Genomic DNA, 17,173 nt, shown 5'->3' with positions numbered 1-17,173 from the left:
CTGCTATGTGTACCTTGGGACGCGACAATCGCACTCGCGTGCGGCACACCGGTTTCGGCGCATCGCGGTCTGTCGCATCGACGTCGCCCATCCTTAGACAGGTGAAATTACACTAATAAATTTTAGACCGCTTCAAGACGACTTCAAGTGATATACATACAATGGATTATCGATAACGCTTGTCTTTCACGATATATAGAGAAATACATTATTTTTCCTGAAAAATTCAATGAAAACAAAAAATAAATATTAAAACTCTCTTGCCTTATTTTTGTTAATTTGTGTAAATATAATTTTTTTTTTTTTTTTTTTTTTTTTTCAAAACATAATGTTGGTGATGAAATATGCCAGTGAATGCCTCTACATTGGATCGAAAGTGAATCTTTTGACAATGCAGTCCGATTAAACAACGAAGGTAACTGGATATGTTTGTATGAGAGTTTGACTCTACAATTCGCCGATCTCCTAGTGCAGATCCGTTTACAGGAGATCATGTGCGTGCAAGATGATGGCTTGACTGTCATCATCGGGAAATGATAATCGCAGGATATTCTGAAATTTCCCTTTCTATCGGGTGAGTACACGTATATTTTTTTATTTAAAATATATTTAATAATTAAGTGCCTCTGTTTCAATCTTCTCGATATTTTCAATGAAACATCCATATTTTAACTGTCCAACCTCGATCATAATATTTACGAAGCGTATACTTTACCTTTCAATTCGTTTAATTAAACAAGAGCGATTAGACATGGAGAATTATACTTAAAAATTATATTTAAACAAGTCAATATAATTCGCATTATAGAAAAAATATACATTTTATCTATTATCATTTGTACCATTCGTCCTGTTCATCAATCGTACATTTGTTAACCCATCTTCATTACTCCAATATTTCTCCGAAATCACTTTCACATTTCTTTAAGAAAGAAATCTCTTCTGCTGCCGTTTGACACTTGCTGTCATAAGAACTCAAACATATCAACGCAAAATCGCGATATTTCATCAGCTATCCATTGGGACTTTCTGCGAAACTTGTTTTCAATCAATATTGGCTCCGTTTTTGTATTAAGCGCACTATACATTCTATAAACGCAGATATGGATATATTACCGGTGAAGCTTTTCCGAAGTGAGCGGAATTACGAACTGACTAACGATTTCCTCATGCCGATTTCTTATCCGGATTTTATCGATATTTGTGAAAGAAGGATGTCAATGACCCTTATATACATACGGACGTAGATATCGTGACGAGAAGCGAAGGCGCACATAAAGCTCTATCTATAGACATAGTGTTCATCGCGTAGCCATACATCGTCGCACATATACAACGTCATTGGCGTTGTCACAACAAAGACTCCCCCCCTCCCCTTCCCTCTTCAAGGAACGGCCGATATCTCTTGCACTCTCGCATCCCCTTTTCCTATAAATTAATTAATTAAAATTGAATCTAATAACAATACTTATACACGCTGTAAATATATAATAATTCCCCATTCCCCATTAAGCTGGAAGCAAATCAATATCGTGTCTCAAAAGCATGAAGGAATATACATATATTCTCCGGCAAATAATCTTTCGTGCATTCTCCTTCGGGATCCTTCCTCGAAATTATAATACATATATTATTGGCTGGAAAGTGGCAAGAAACGACACTCTCTTATAGATGTCAAGTGAGGTGGTACTAGGTTGTATATTCTTAAACGAAGTTATATAACACAGAAGTACACCAAGATACGCGTAAGCGTAGAAGAGAGGGAGGAAGAATGTAAATTATGAAAGAGCTTCTTTCCAAATAGGTTCTATTCTCTCTCTCTCTCTCTCTCTCTCTCTCTCTCTCTCTCTCTCTCTCTCTCTCTCTCTCTCCCTCCCTCCCTCCCTCTCTCTCTCTCCCCCTTTTCTCTCTCCTTGTCTGATTATATGCACGTTGCATTAACATTATCCGCGAAGGGTACATCTTCGTTTATCCCCTTCGTATTGACCATACACGTTCGAAAGTTCTCCGGCCTCAATTTACGGAGAACAACATATATAGAAATTTCATTTTTTGCAACAATATCGAAACGATTTTCTCAACTCGAGAACGACATTGTTATGTAAACGAGTTTCATGCTCGTTTTACAAAACTCATCGAATGGCGAAGGTCAATAAAAAAAGACGACCCTATGAAAATAATAGCCCTATTTATCTTTCGATAATAGCTTTCTGGAATAATTGTTTCATTTCTCAAAAAGATCGATATTGAAAATCTAATAATTGATTTAAAATGATCGTGTATCGAGCTATAGAAAAATATAAATTAAAATGAAGAACTGGGCGTGTGCGTCAAGTTTTACGACGGCGCTTGGTCTCCATTTTTTTTTTATCATCATGGACTTATCGTTAATCCTTGAACGGCCGTACAACCGCATAAAATTGTAGATAAAGGAAGCATTAACACGGCTCTCATGACGCCCAACAATGTTGCTTAACGTGTTTTACAATCACACAAGCATTTAGATATCAAGCGCTATTCGTAGAGACTTGCTGCAGAGAAAGAGAGAAATATATCTTTCTACAGAATCAGAACATTGTTAAATTTCGTGAACATCGGTCCTCGATTCTAATAAGAAATAAATGCCTCAAGTCGGGCAGGTGCGTAACAAAAGAAAAATAAATTGCAGAGGGACATTAATGTGATCGACTCGCGACTGTCCCTTCTCTTCGTCCTTCCGTCTGCGCCAGAAGATGCGCGTCCTGAACGGCCAATTGAAATACGCCTGTCGTGTATCGAAGGGCTCCTGAAAGGGAGGCTAGTCGTAACGCGTGTGGTGTTAAATAAAGAGGGGAGAAGAATACAACACGCACATGTTGCACGACCCACTCTCATCGTCTCCCCCCTCCCCCTTCGCTAACGGGCCCGCTTCTTCGCATGACAGTCTACATTGCAACTTTGTGACACGTCTGAGGTACCATCGTTCGCAGTATATCGCGTTTCCACAAAACACGGAGGATGATGTTCACCGTGGCAAATTTTGCTCGCATTCGCCACGATGTCGACAAGAACAGAACGCATTCTGTTTTCTACATGGTCGCTAAAAATTCTGGTGTACTTTACAGAGTTGATATATTTTGAGATGCCATTGGAAAATTTCTTAAAGATTAGACAAAAATTGAAATAAAAAAAGAAGAGATAAGAAACGCGTTCTTATAAAGAAATTCATAAAAGAAAGGAAGAAAGAAGAGAACAAGAGAAGAACAAAAATGTGAGGTTTCGCGTTGTTAATCTTTTACAGTTTATCGCGAGGTTGGTGGTCTCCAATTGGTGACTGGTGATGACATGTGATTCCTGGCGCAATGTGATATGGTGACGTAAGATTTGGTGTGAAGTATATATTAACTCGTCGGTGCTAAAGATCGAAAGCGATAGAAAGTGATAAAAAAGATCTCCACTCGAAAGTCGACGTGTTTATGATGATCACGCGGAAAAATATTTTGATTCGCGATTTGTGTGTTTGTATAAAAATTACTTTAACGTAATATACATTGATGAACAATTGATTAATCAAATAAAATGTTATTTGCCGATTTTCACAACATCTCGATTTTATAATTATGCACGATCGTATCACTTTCGTGATATTCGTTTAACGATTCGATATCTCAACGCAAAGATAATTTGCATCTATACTTCTTTTATTATCGAAACTGACACGAACGATGTAAAGTCGATGAAATGTATGCACGGTCTCTTAATTGGTATAATAAGTCAAAATACTATAATAGCTTCTCTTACAATTGGTAATCTTTAACAAATTTTATTATACTTATATTTTAAAAAAATAATATCAAAAATATATAAACAAAAATATATAAAAATATATAAATGGAAAAAGAATATTATGCTCTTTAAATATTCTCTCTCTCTCTTTCTTTCTCTCTCCAAGATACCTACATACATACATACATACATACATACATACATACATACATACATACATACATATATATATATATATATATATATATATATATATATATATAATAACGTTTATTAAAAAAGAGAGAAAAAGAGAGACGATGGAAAGGAACAAATTAAATAAAAAAAACATTTAATTGATTAATTGTTTTATATGCAATCAATTGTTTTATCAATAATTATGATAAGCTACTTAATGTAAACTTAATATATAGGGATTTAATATAGAGGGAATACTGATGTATTTCGTATTTTAAACGATGAACTCGTTTCCCCCCCCCCCCCCCATTTATTGCTGGTAGTTTTGTTTAAGTGTTGATTATTCCATTATTTAAAAAATATATTCACGGCCTAATTGCGCGATGTTAAGTTGAATATAAAGTAATTATATTTTATACAAGCATGCGTGTGTACGACGAAAGTTTTTAATACAGAGTCTTTTTTTCGATATTCGATTGCTTTGAGGGGCTTATGCTTTCAACTTTTTCCTAACTCGGCGCGATTGTGAATTTCCGTGCAGTAAAAAAAAGGAAAAATGCGTGTATGCATCGAACAAGTAAAAAAAGAAAAGAGAGGGAAAGAGAGAGAGAGAGAGAGAGGGTGGGAATGGAACAAGAGAGGCGTGCATCGCGTGCGAAACGTAATTTCTCCCTTTTTCGTGTGTATTGCACAGCGCGTAAGAGAAACGATCGATAAAAATCGATAGGAAGAGAAACTCTAACGAAAAAAAGAAAGAAAAAAAAACACCATCTAGAACAGTTGACATGTAGCACACGAAGCTTTGCAATTATTGCCTTCCCTTTCACGAAGCGATCGTCTCTCCCCTACATATGTATTATTTGCGTCGCGAGACTTTGTTCAACTTCATCGACCAAAATTGATAAAGTACAGTGTTGGTTCTTTAATACTTAATTACTCTTCTCTCCCTTCTTCTTCTTTCAATTATAATTATTATCATAGTATGTCTTGTAAATGGAAAGGAAGATGGGATGAGCTGTTCCATCTATGAATTTAAATACGACCGGAACACGAAATCTAGCGATATATTCCATTTACTGAACAATCAAAAAATTCCTCCTCATGTCGCTCAATTATAACGCGTAAGAAATAAAAAAAGAAGACAATGCGATCACACGATCATCACTCGGATGTCACGTTAAAGCCGCGAAGGAAAAAACCGTCGAAAGAAAAATCTGATCAATCGTCCACGGAATCATCTTGCTGGCCTAACGTCATGATATCTCACGACAAAAAATCACACGATGAATCTAATGATCCCGAAAGCAATTTATCCCGACTCGATTCCCCTGTTAACGACTCCAACGTTGTCGTCTACGACATCGTCGAGCTTCTCTGCGACGGGAATAAAGAAGAAAGGCCGACTTGTCCACGGATCTTCAGCTCGAAGGAATTCGAGAAGCAAGGCGTGTGTTCCACATGCAAAAATTGCGCAGAATGCCAGCTACAGCAGCAGCAGCAAGATTGCGCTGTCGCAAAAATACGTAAGACAAAAGAAGAAGAGGAGGAGGATCAGGACGAAGACCTGACGGAACATTTGGATTATTACGAAGCCGAAGTTGTCGGCGGCGAGACAGATTCCATGGTTGCCTCGATTGAACACGAGAAATCACCGATTCTCGTAGATCTGACTAGCGAAGAATCGAAGCAAACCACTTGGAAGCAGACGATCCTGAAGCGATTCGGCGGCACCGAAAAGAACTCAGAGATGGCGGGTGAGAATGTGATAATGAGCAAAAGCGGTTTCACGCAATTACCTCCCCCTCGTCAATCTTCACTAATTTTGATGTCCAATATTTTCTCAAGAATATACATATGATAAGTCGTCATATGTACTCTGTATGTATGTAAAAACAAATAGTTGCATAAATCGTACAATATCAAACAGCCATATGCATAAATTGATATTCAAATTCTTCTTGTCTATTCCAATATCTGTTTTGTTGAAGCTCGAGAAATATAAACACGGAAAATTATTTTGCCGTTTTTATGTGTTTCTTCATGGTACGAAAAAAATATAAAAAGTAAAAAATCATATTAATAAGATTGCAATATAAGGCTTGAAAATTTTTAGATTTGTTAAAAAAAATGTCAGAAATATAATTCTCTCTCTCTCTCTCTCTCTCTCTCTCTCTCTCTCTCTCTCTCTGTGTGTGTCTATCTTTCTATCTATCTACCGCCATATATTAAAATAAATTAAAATTTCCGTCTATATTTTGATATGTATTAAATTAATTGCATATTTTCTGAAAATATTGCTCGAAAATTTATTGAAAGTCTCCACGATAGAATGTATCTCAAATATGGCAATGAAATTTTAAAATGTTTTTCTGGAAAATTTTTCGATGGGGATTATCTTATTGAGATTTTATCCCTCGCCTCTCCCTTAAAAAAACATGGAAAATCTGGTCTCAATCTTCTCAGGGATTTCTTTTATATTTGAAAAAATCAAGGAATTTTATTTGGATTCAAGAAATTTAAAAGAAAATTCTCTCTTTAATAATTTTGTTCTTATAAGCAGTTGGCAATCTACCGATAAACCTAGTGTGAATTATGTATTTAAAATATATTGTAAATATATATCTCTGTTTATGGTATCAAAAAATCTTATAAAAATTATTTAATCTGTTTATATAACGCTTTAATAAAATATATGCAGTACATATTCTTTATTATAATTTTTAATGATAAAAGATGAAAATATTATGCAAGTGAAAATGTTTATCTTACAAAAACTGTTCAATTTTTTTTTTCATTTGCAAATTTAATATTTGAAACTCAAGTAATTCCATATTCTTCCTTCAGAAAAACATAAGAAAACGCATATAAAATAAACAAATTTATTTTAGAAAGTTGAAACCAAAAAACCCTTAGAAAAAACCTTTAGAAAAATTATTTTCTTTAGCTAGAATTTTGTACAAAAATCCCTGGAAAATAAAAAAATTTTTTTTATAAAATTTAAGTGGTTTATGCTGAAACCTTTCAAAAGTATATTTCTGAAGAATATATTTTACGACAAAGCTATTCTTGGATAATAAGTTCTTGAATAAGAGTAATGATTCAGCCATGCAGCAATGCAAGCTAGAAGCAATACTCTCTTCTGGCGGTATAAAAAAGATATGTTCATGCAAATCTCGCGAATAATTATCATATGAATTGATATCTCTTATTTGAACTTAAATAAGAGTAAAAGTAACTTCATTAAAGTATATCAGAACTTTCCAATCTACTCGTGAGAAGTTCCAGTGTATATTCTTTTCTATGTCATGCCGAAAAAATTCTAATTCTAAGTTCCGTTCTTTCCCAGAATCTCGCATCATGATAGCCGACAGTTCCAGCAGACTGCAACGTGGTACGGGCGGCAGTTTGGCGACCGCCTTAAGGGATCGTGGCCCTTGCGTGATTCCCGTGCAACCTAATCGCTCCCTACCGATCCGACCGGCACCCCCAACGCCGACAAGATCGGCATCGCTCGTGACATCGCGTTCACCGATACTTAAATTGTCAAAATCGCAAACGTCGAATCTCGAAGATATGGTCGAAGTGCAATCGGATATATCGTCTTCGATGTTGACGGAGGATTCGAACGAATTCCCTCCTTTTGGGCAACAGAATGAAAACGGCATATTCACGATTGATCGCTCGGATCGCTACAGTCTACCACATATTTCAACTAACGCCGTACAGGTAGCAAAGCAAACTTGGAGATCAAGTTGTTTTTTAGTTCTTTTTCTCTTAAAAAAAATAGATTAAGTAAAAAAACAATTATTTTTGAATTTACTATATTTTTAACATACACATGAGACTTTTCTATCGTTATGTTAAAATAATTTCGGATTGCAATGCGAATTGCATGAATTTGTATAAACTGTCTCTCTGTTATCTGTTTGTGAATTTAAAATTTATTATTAAAATAATTTCTCGTGTAATAATATATATTATCAATATTTTGCTCTTTTATATTTGTTTTATATATTAACTATATTATTTTTATTATTTTATTATTATATTAATTATATTATTTGATTATTAATATATTTATTTTCTATTATAGTTCGTTATATATAGTTACAGCTATTCTAAAATAAGTAATATGTTCGCGGATCGAAATTGAAGATTAGAGTCAATCAATAATTATTGATTTTAATTATACGATATTTTAAATATCGTATCATTAATATAATTGTATGACTTAGTGACTGTTATTATTACAGACAAAAGAGATGAACAATGTTAAGAAAAAATCCGGTGAAGATAGAGACAGAGAATACGAGAAGGAACTTGCTAAAAACGTGAAGAAACGGAGGAAATCTCACGAAGTGGATGCCAATTATGTACGCGATGAACGTGTCAAGAATATTTTAAAAGAATACTCTAAAAATTATTCGAATAATTTGATTGACAAAGAAGAAAGGAGATCGCAGCAGCACGTGGTGATAAAAGTGTGGGATGATAAAAGATATTCGTCATCGGTGGTAGTATCAACGACGGAGCCTGAAGGGGAAAAAACGAAGGAAATTTCAAATAAAGTCGTGCCTCCTTTAAGACTGAAAAAAATCGTGCGCGAAGGTATGTCGTTTTTTTAGATTCGATGCTTCTGATTACACAGGTCTACAAGGTTTTGTTGTTGGGCAGCTGGGGATCGTTTCCGAAATAATTTTCTGCGTAGAATCCGAATCCGAGATCAGAATTGGCCCATCACGTCAGGATTTTGAGATATTTGAGGTTATATACTCGAAAAATGGCTTTTTGGGCTACTTTTGAGGTTATGTACAGAACGCACAAAATTTTTTAGCTCTTTTCTTCTAATTACATCATTTAGTATTATTCTTTGCCTTCAAAATGAGCTGTCGAATGGTCATCTACGATTTTTCCTTGCAAAGTTACGGCCATTTTAAGATGACATGAATTCCAAATCCTGCACCGTTATAGCCTAACAATCTCATGAGCATTCGCATTAAACCTGTAAACTTTGAACTATAAACCCGAAAACCTGGATTGAAAACTGTATATATAGATTTTTTGGGGACGCTGATAGAGAATTTGAAATCAGATTTTAAAAATTCAAGATCTGATTTCAAATTCTCCATCAGCGTCCCCAAAAACGTATATATACAGTTTTCAATCCAGGTTTTCGGGTTTATAGTTCAAAGTTTACAGGTTTAATGTGAATGCTCATGAGATTGTTAGGCTATAACGGTGCAGGGTTTGGAATTCATCATGTTATCGTAAAATGGCTGTAACTTTGCAAGGAAAAATCGTAGATGATCATTCGACAGCTCATTTTGAAGGAGAAGAGTAGTACTAAATGATGCAATTAGTAGAAAAGAGCTAAAAAAACTTTTGTGCATCCTGTACATAACCTCAAAAGTAGCCCAAAAAGCCATTTTTCGAGTATATAATCTCAAATATCTCAAAATTCTGACGTGATGGACCAATTCTGACCTCAGATTCGGATTCTACGCAGAAAATTACTTCGGAAATGACCCCCAGCTGCCCAACAACAGTCATGACCCCATTTTTTGTAGACCTGTGTTATTTATTCCAAGTGAATTATTTATCTTATTCATAAATTCTTCATAGCCAGAAGACAATCGGAAATTTTTCGTAGAATTAAACATTTAAAAAATGTCGTATTTGCGTGGATATGTTAAAAATAGTTTTCTTTTTCAAATTATTATCTAATAGTTGTTTGATTTAATTTTCAGCGAACACTACCAACGAATATCACAATGTTGAGATGAATACCGGAAAGTCGGAGAACGAATCCAACTATCGCATTGTCACCGGCGCCACGCCACGTCCGGAATCGCCCTTCGAGTATTCCACCACTTCTTTCTGGAGCAGCGTAATCTCGGAGAACGAGCTTAGCGAATCGTCAACGCAAGATAAGAATCGGCGATCCTCGTCGAAGAGTGACGGCTACAAAATCAAATATCGTCGCAACCGGCTGCGTCAAAAGCTGCGGGAATTACGCGGCAAAGCATTGGAACTCTCACGGGAGATGGTCGAGTGCGACAATGTTGGCGAAATGAGCCCACAGCATAGCACTCGGCTGCGTCAAATGATGAATTGCTATGAGAAACAGATCGAGAATATCTCGAAGCTATTGTGCAAACTGTCTGCTTCTATACCATCAACGACCGATGATAACATCGTCGTTGATCTTGACTATGAATTGGATGAGCATTCGATTTCAGTTAATAGAATCATTGATGGTGACATCGTGCAGGTAATGGGATAAAATAGTTGTTGCAAAATCCTTCTTTTTTTTAAATAAAATAATCTTTTTATTCGTCGATAAGAGCGTAATTGAAATCGTTTTTGATGAATAAAAATTCACTTTATTTAATTTTTGCATAATAGAAGATTTCTTCGATTCTTTTATATGATGTCATTTCCACTAACGATGTATATATATGTTGAAAAGGTAAACGGAGTATCCAGAAGCAGTATTTCCCCATCTCCTTCTCCGGAACCGCCGAAGCTATCACCTCCTATCAATTATGAAAGAGGTAAATCGCCTGATGCAATGAGAGATAGTCCACCGGTGTTACCTAGAGTTTATATCGCGATCCAACCAACTTCGTTGGAGTGTATGAAACAAAATCTTGGATCTACCACTAAGAGCTGGCACGCAGACGACAGTTCGTCGAACTCGACAATCGAGAAGGATGTGAAGATGGATGATACGAATCAAACGATAATTCGCGATCGTGTAACAAGAGCACCAACAATTGTATCTTCAGTTTCATCGTCCGAAATCGAAGGCGTGGAAAGTAGTACAGCAGAATGGGATAGAGAAGAGGCCTCGCTGAAATTGAAGAATCCGGAAATTAAGAAGAAAATCACAGAAGATACGAAAACATTCGATGACGTTCATCAAGCAACATCATCAATATCTTCGGATAACTTTTCGATAGGTTCAACGATGGATCTCGAGATAGATGGAAGCGATGTAAGAGATACAAAGGAGGGATCGAGTACTCAAATTGGACATCTTAACGAAGTAATGCAGATCTTGGAAACTGGCGCGAGCAAACAAATTGTTTACGAGAAACAGGAACCGGATCAGAGATCGAACGAAGCTTTATCTTCATCCAATCCGATTGTCGAAGAAACTAAAAAGACTACGGAATACGGAAGTTATCAATCGGAAGAAAGGATCAACCGTGAGGATAAAGCGGTCATAAGCGCGGTCACTGCTGTGCAGGATGCTGTGTCAACGATAGCAACCGGACGATCGCAAGTACCTACCGCCAATGTAACTAATATCTTGCAACTACAGTCAAATTATTATGGTTCGTCCGTCGCGCGAGATAACGTCGTTTTTACAGGCGTCATACAGAATTCAAAAGATGCGCAGAAGGTAAACTCTTATATAAAGATCTTGCTCTTTTATCTAAAATTATTGTATATATTAAATTGTTATCAAGTACTAAAATTCAAAAACTTATGTTTAGATGAAAAATAAAACAAATATGCAATTAATACAATTTGTTGAAATTAATTTGCATAGACATTTTTTAAGTTTTTTTCTTGCTTTTCTTCTTTTAAATATTTTTCTGCGAATTAATGCACATAATAATTTAATTAGAGTAATTAATAAATGAGATTGCTCTATATTTACTATCAATAATCTATTTTTTATTTCTTTTTATTGCGAAAGCTTGAATCATTTTGGAAAAGTAATTTTAAGAAATTGAAGTGCATTTGACATGCTTCTAGATGATGACATCAAACATGAATCAACCTAAAGCATTAGATTCAGCAATGTCCTTGGGATTTACTCAATCTGGATCTACAGTTAGCAGTTCGAATCAACAATGTATCGTGTAAGTGTTGTGATTTTATATACTATAAAATACATGCTATACAAATTTAATTTCTATTAATACAAAATTAAAAAAAAATAATAATTAAAATGTATAATAATATAATATTATAGATAATAATACAAATTTAACACGCGTTTTTTTCTTACGTATTAGTTTGCCTAATAGTTGCAACAGCAAAATTATTCAAGAACCTATAAGTCAGCGAAACGACGGAAATCGCATCATGACGGAACAATTTCCTACATTAGGCAATTGGGTAGCGCGAATGTCAAAAAAGCAGGTTACCAAATCCAAGTCCAAATTACAATCTGGAGTTACCTTACCAACAGCATCGACGGCAGAAGCTGCTCGTGTTAGTATATCTCCATAAATCCTGCTTGTTACAGTAATATAACGTGGAAGTAACAAATAATATAATGGAAGTTATCTATATGATATAAAACTGCAATATATCATACGTATTATTTTGCAACAATAATGTAACAAAATATTATTATTACAATATATTGTTATATACATGTTTCTACACTTACTATTACGCGATGAAAGATCCAGATTTAACTAACTTGTATTTAATTTCTTATCATGAATTAGATATAAAGCTTATAAAGAGTATTAGTACAAGATCTAAAATATCTATCTCTTTTTTGTATTTCTAATATAATTCCAACAAAGGATTTGAAATATTAAACAAATTATTTGAAATTGAATGAGTCAATGGAAAATAATTTAATTATTGCGTATTATTGAAGCAAAAAAGCAAAAAATCGAAATTTCTAAATTAAATCTTGAATTTTTTGTAAATTAAATACATATAATTTATTTTATTTATTCAATTAACAATTTTATATATGAACAATATTCTATATAATAACAATATAACATTATATTACATGTTGAGTGGGAAATTACAATTAATCAGTAAGTTATCGGCAGCACTAATGTATGTTACTTGCAATATTACGCTTTATTGTTTCTATATAACATTAAGGAATGTAACAGTGTTTACTGGATATCTCTTACCAAGAAGCTTGATTACTTTTCTTTGATAATAAAATAGATTATTGAGAATTTCTGATTGTGCGTATGCAGGTTCCCGGATTGGAAACGCAAAAGACCCGTGGAAGCACACCGAGTAATTCGACACGAAACAATATAGTTAACGTAGCACCGCAATGGAATACGGAAAGATGGCAGCGTCAACAGCATCAACAACGTCAGCAACAATTGTACACGGCAGCATCATCCGCAGCACCTGCAGTGAGACCAGCTATCTGTCCTCCCCTCTCGGTTACTCAATTCTATCCACCTAATTACGCGGTAAAAAATGATAATTTTTCGACACATTATCAATTAAACAAAATACTAAGGATAATTATCTGTGCAAATCAATTGACGATCTGATAGGATTTTTTGAGAATTTTTTGATTAATGCTTTTTTTAGATACTAAAAATAAAGATATTTAGATACTATAACAAAGTATTTCTTCATTGAGTCTTCTCGATTATGAAGCTTGAAATCATTTCTTAATTTTACATAAACCATAAAATATCTAGTAAAATATTTATTTTTCGATTATCTTACTTTTTCGATTATAATACTTTTATGTACAAAATAATGAGAGGAATCAATTGGTGTAAAGAAAACACATAGTTGTTTTTAAAAAAAATATGTAATTGTTAATTGCAAATTACATATTTTTTTTTAAAAAACAATTATGTTTTTCCTTTACATTAATTGATTCCTTTTATTATTTTATATATAAAAGTATTAAAGTAAGATAATCAAAAAATGAATATTATATTAGATATTATGGTTTATGGTTTATGTAAAATTAAGAAATTTCAAGCCTCGTAACTCGAAAAATACTCAATAAAAAAATACTTTATTATAATGTTTCGGAAAGTTCTTGAGATAAGTTACAAGAATATGTAATAAAAAATAAGAAGTTCCATTTAAATTGAAGATTACCTTCACGTGACCTTAAAAACATTCTTTAAGATCATAGTAATATTATTATGTAATGCGTCATTTAAAACCCTACAACATTTGTTTGAAACATTTTTCCACAAGACTTCTATTTTCGGAGATAATTGGTTCCAGACGTTTCCAGACTTTTGACACACCTTGTATGTAATAGTAACATTCTTGAGTGGGCAATTATAACATTAATGTTAAGTTGCTGTTGTTTACTATTATATATAATGCGGAATTTTATATATAATATTGCATCGCACTTGCTGCTATATGGCAAAATCAGATTTTTAATTTTAGCCTGTATTTAATTTTTTACCATGAAATGCATATAAAGAATGATACTAACATAAAATTAAAAATATATTTCTTTTTGATCAGTTTAATTTCTAATACACAATCCTCACAAATTCAAAATATTATTATTAATTCAAACAAATTATTTAAAATTGCGAAATAATCCTTACTGCCTATTTAAAATAATATTTCTGCACATGCATATCCAAAAGATGTTAAAAAAATATTTCGAAGACATCTTTGACAGGAAAAACGTCTTCAGAATGTTTTTTGAATATATATACGTTATATAATATTAATATAACAGTGTTTACTTGGATATTAAACTCAAAATGTTATTACATTTGCGCAAAAAATATATGTGTCTTTTCCCGAGGCCAATTGCATTTTTGAATCATTTATATCTATTTTATATCAAATTAAAAAATTCAGTCAATGTGGTGGTTACAAGAAAAAATCTAATAATACTGTGTGGTTTTTTCTGCCTAATTTGTACACTCAACAATCTATTTTATATTTTTGAAATATGTGTATTATATTTATAACATCTATCAACATTTTACTATATATTAATCAGTTGCATAGAAAGAATTTTGCTTACTATAAATATAATTTCATCATTCATAATACGATAAATATAACGTATTTCTTTATTTATCTTTGCAGATTGATCCTTATGGCGGTGCGGCTTTCGGTTACCACTCAGCAATATGTCCCTATGGCGATTATTCTTATCATTCACGCCTTCATCCCGCTCCATCCTCAATAAGCGGTTATCCAATAAGTCCGTTACAGGATCCGCAGCATCCCGCTTCTGCGCTTCGTCAGATGCAGCATCTCGATAAGCGTTTCCCTGGACACATACAGGACGCGGCAACTCGCCACTACTCCGCTACAGATCTCCTCAAGTATCCTGGTTCATTATCCGCGGGTGGTTATCAGCACGCTGCTGCTGCCGCCGCCGCCGCCGCTGCCGCCGGCTTGGACTACGATCATAGATTGAGAACAGCCGCCACCCAGAATGGGACTGCATCGGCCTGTCTGCCATCGCTTCTGCTACCGCCACCTCCGCCGTTAGCAGCCACCGCGCAACATGGTACCTTGGCAGCGCGTACCGCTCTAAGCGGCTATCCTACCGCGAGTAATGGTCAATGCAGCAGGAACAGAATGATCCCGGATGTAGTTGCTGCGGCGGCGGCAGCCGCGGTGGTCGCAGCAGCTTCCTTCGGCCGACAACGCGGTGGTACGGTTCTACCATCATACAGTAGAACCGATGCAGAAATGGTAATGTCTGGTGGTATTGGTGGCGTTATGGATAACGAATCCTCACAGTTGATGGCAACAAATAGACCAGCGGTTGCGAGTCGCGAGCGCTTGTCACAAGAACCGGTGCAATCCGTCGCTGGCGTCAACGTAGATTCAACGCGATTGAATAACAATGGTTACTGCCAACTACAGAATCTCATTTTAGACCGAATACCTTATGTGAAAACGGATGATGTCTCTTATTCTCAACCGCCCTCCACCATTTTCGGCGACAATATGCAGGAATCAACGTCTTCGGTACCTGCCACATCGACTCCCTACAAATCTACTCCGATCTTGACATCCAACAGCACGTTGAGTGTCAAGGAATCCACGAGAAAAGAGAATCGTAACTGCGAAACGCCACATCTAGGAAAAGTGAACCGCACTCTGGAGACTACAAACAGTTTGGAGTGCTCAAATTGTGGTCTAATTGGTTCCATGTTCAAGTGCCTGGGCTGCGAAGCAGCCTTCTATTGCGACGAGAGGTGCCAAACTCGTCATTGGAATATTCATGTGGAGAAGTGCCCCAAAAGAATGCCTAAGCTGAAAAAACTTGTTTGAGAGTATCATAAAAATATAACGAAAATCGATGATTTGTAAATAAATGCTCATGCCAAATGAATAATATTCGTAATCAACTAATAACTAACTAAAAAATGTGTGAATGGATGTATTACTGTTTCGATATATGTATATTTTCACTGATAACTTATATATGTTATTTATATATATTATATATCTCTCTAGTCAGAGTAAAATAACGAATGCAAGAGTATTCTATCTTGCAATCGCAAGATCACAAATCAGATTTTACATTACAAATGTGATAAAATGTGCCTGATTGTAATACAAACGCTTATTGTAACATTATGGTGCTTTATACACAATTTATGTAATATTCTTGTTTTGTAAATTATGAACATATGAAGAGAGAGAGTTCAGCACACTAAAATTATATCTTACTATTATAGGGTAAATAGTATATATATATATATATATATATATATATATATATGCACAATACATGTATATATATTGCACAATATATATGTGTATATATATATATATATATATATATATATATATATATATATATATATATTGTGCAATAATTATATAATGCAAAAATTACATATATGCATCAATATATATAAATTACGTGTTCTAACGAATGAACGTGCTACCTCTCATGTACCTTGTATGCATAGTCATAATGATTTGAATGATTGGAATCTTTTATTTTATTAACATTTCTAGAAAATTTCTCGCCATTGTAGCCATGTTAGATCATGACATTCAAAACAAAAATCATTCTTTTAGTAATATGTATATATATATATATATATATATATATATATATATATATACAAAAATCATTCTTTTAGTAATATGTACTGATGTCATGATCTGATAAAATATATAAAAAATAATTGATTATATATATATATATATATATATATATATATATATAATCAATTAGTTTTTACATATTTTATCAGTTTCTTCAATTCAGCAAAAAAATGTGTGACTATTAAATTACATATAATTTACTTTGATATAGATTTAAAAAAAAGATTTACGTAATTTCTTTAACTTTTAGTTTCTCCCGTTTTATTTTGTAATGTAACGCGACTATAATGAGAAATCAGGAGAATTCCTGTTAAAAATTAAGAAAAAAACTTGAAAAGTAAATTATTATTGGAAACATATAGTATGTCACCAAGAGAGAAGAATTAAAAAAACGAATATACAATTTCAGGAATATACGTATATT

General features: G+C 34.0%; 1 protein-coding gene across 10 annotated transcripts; it reads left to right on the top strand.

Annotated features, from left to right (window-relative positions):
• Positions 1-32: 32 nt before the first annotated feature.
• LOC105250784 lies at positions 33-16,356 on the top strand. Of its 10 annotated transcripts, none has more exons than XM_025414223.1 (10): positions 33-101; positions 352-415; positions 7,289-7,668; positions 8,196-8,550; positions 9,690-10,213; positions 10,412-11,350; positions 11,710-11,816; positions 11,973-12,171; positions 12,912-13,139; positions 14,758-15,960. In XM_025414223.1, the coding sequence occupies exons 2-10, from the start codon at positions 355-357 to the stop codon at positions 15,958-15,960; spliced, it is 3,996 nt and encodes a 1,331-aa protein (XP_025270008.1). In that variant the 5' UTR covers positions 33-101; positions 352-354. The 10 variants fall into 10 exon arrangements, with proteins under 10 accessions (XP_025270008.1, XP_025270009.1, XP_011255355.1 ...); XM_025414222.1 differs by lacking the exons at positions 33-101; positions 352-415 and adding exons at positions 2,777-3,351; positions 4,924-5,696; XM_025414221.1 differs by lacking the exons at positions 33-101; positions 352-415 and adding exons at positions 2,777-3,497; positions 4,924-5,696.
• Positions 16,357-17,173: the final 817 nt, after the last annotated feature.

Source organism: Camponotus floridanus, unplaced genomic scaffold (assembly GCF_003227725.1).
Source record: "Camponotus floridanus strain SB8 unplaced genomic scaffold, Cflo_v7.5 scaffold8, whole genome shotgun sequence".
In the NCBI taxonomy this organism is placed as follows: domain Eukaryota; kingdom Metazoa; phylum Arthropoda; class Insecta; order Hymenoptera; family Formicidae; genus Camponotus; species Camponotus floridanus.
Note: the sequence above shows the minus strand (reverse complement) of the source record. Positions and strands in the feature narration are given on the sequence as shown.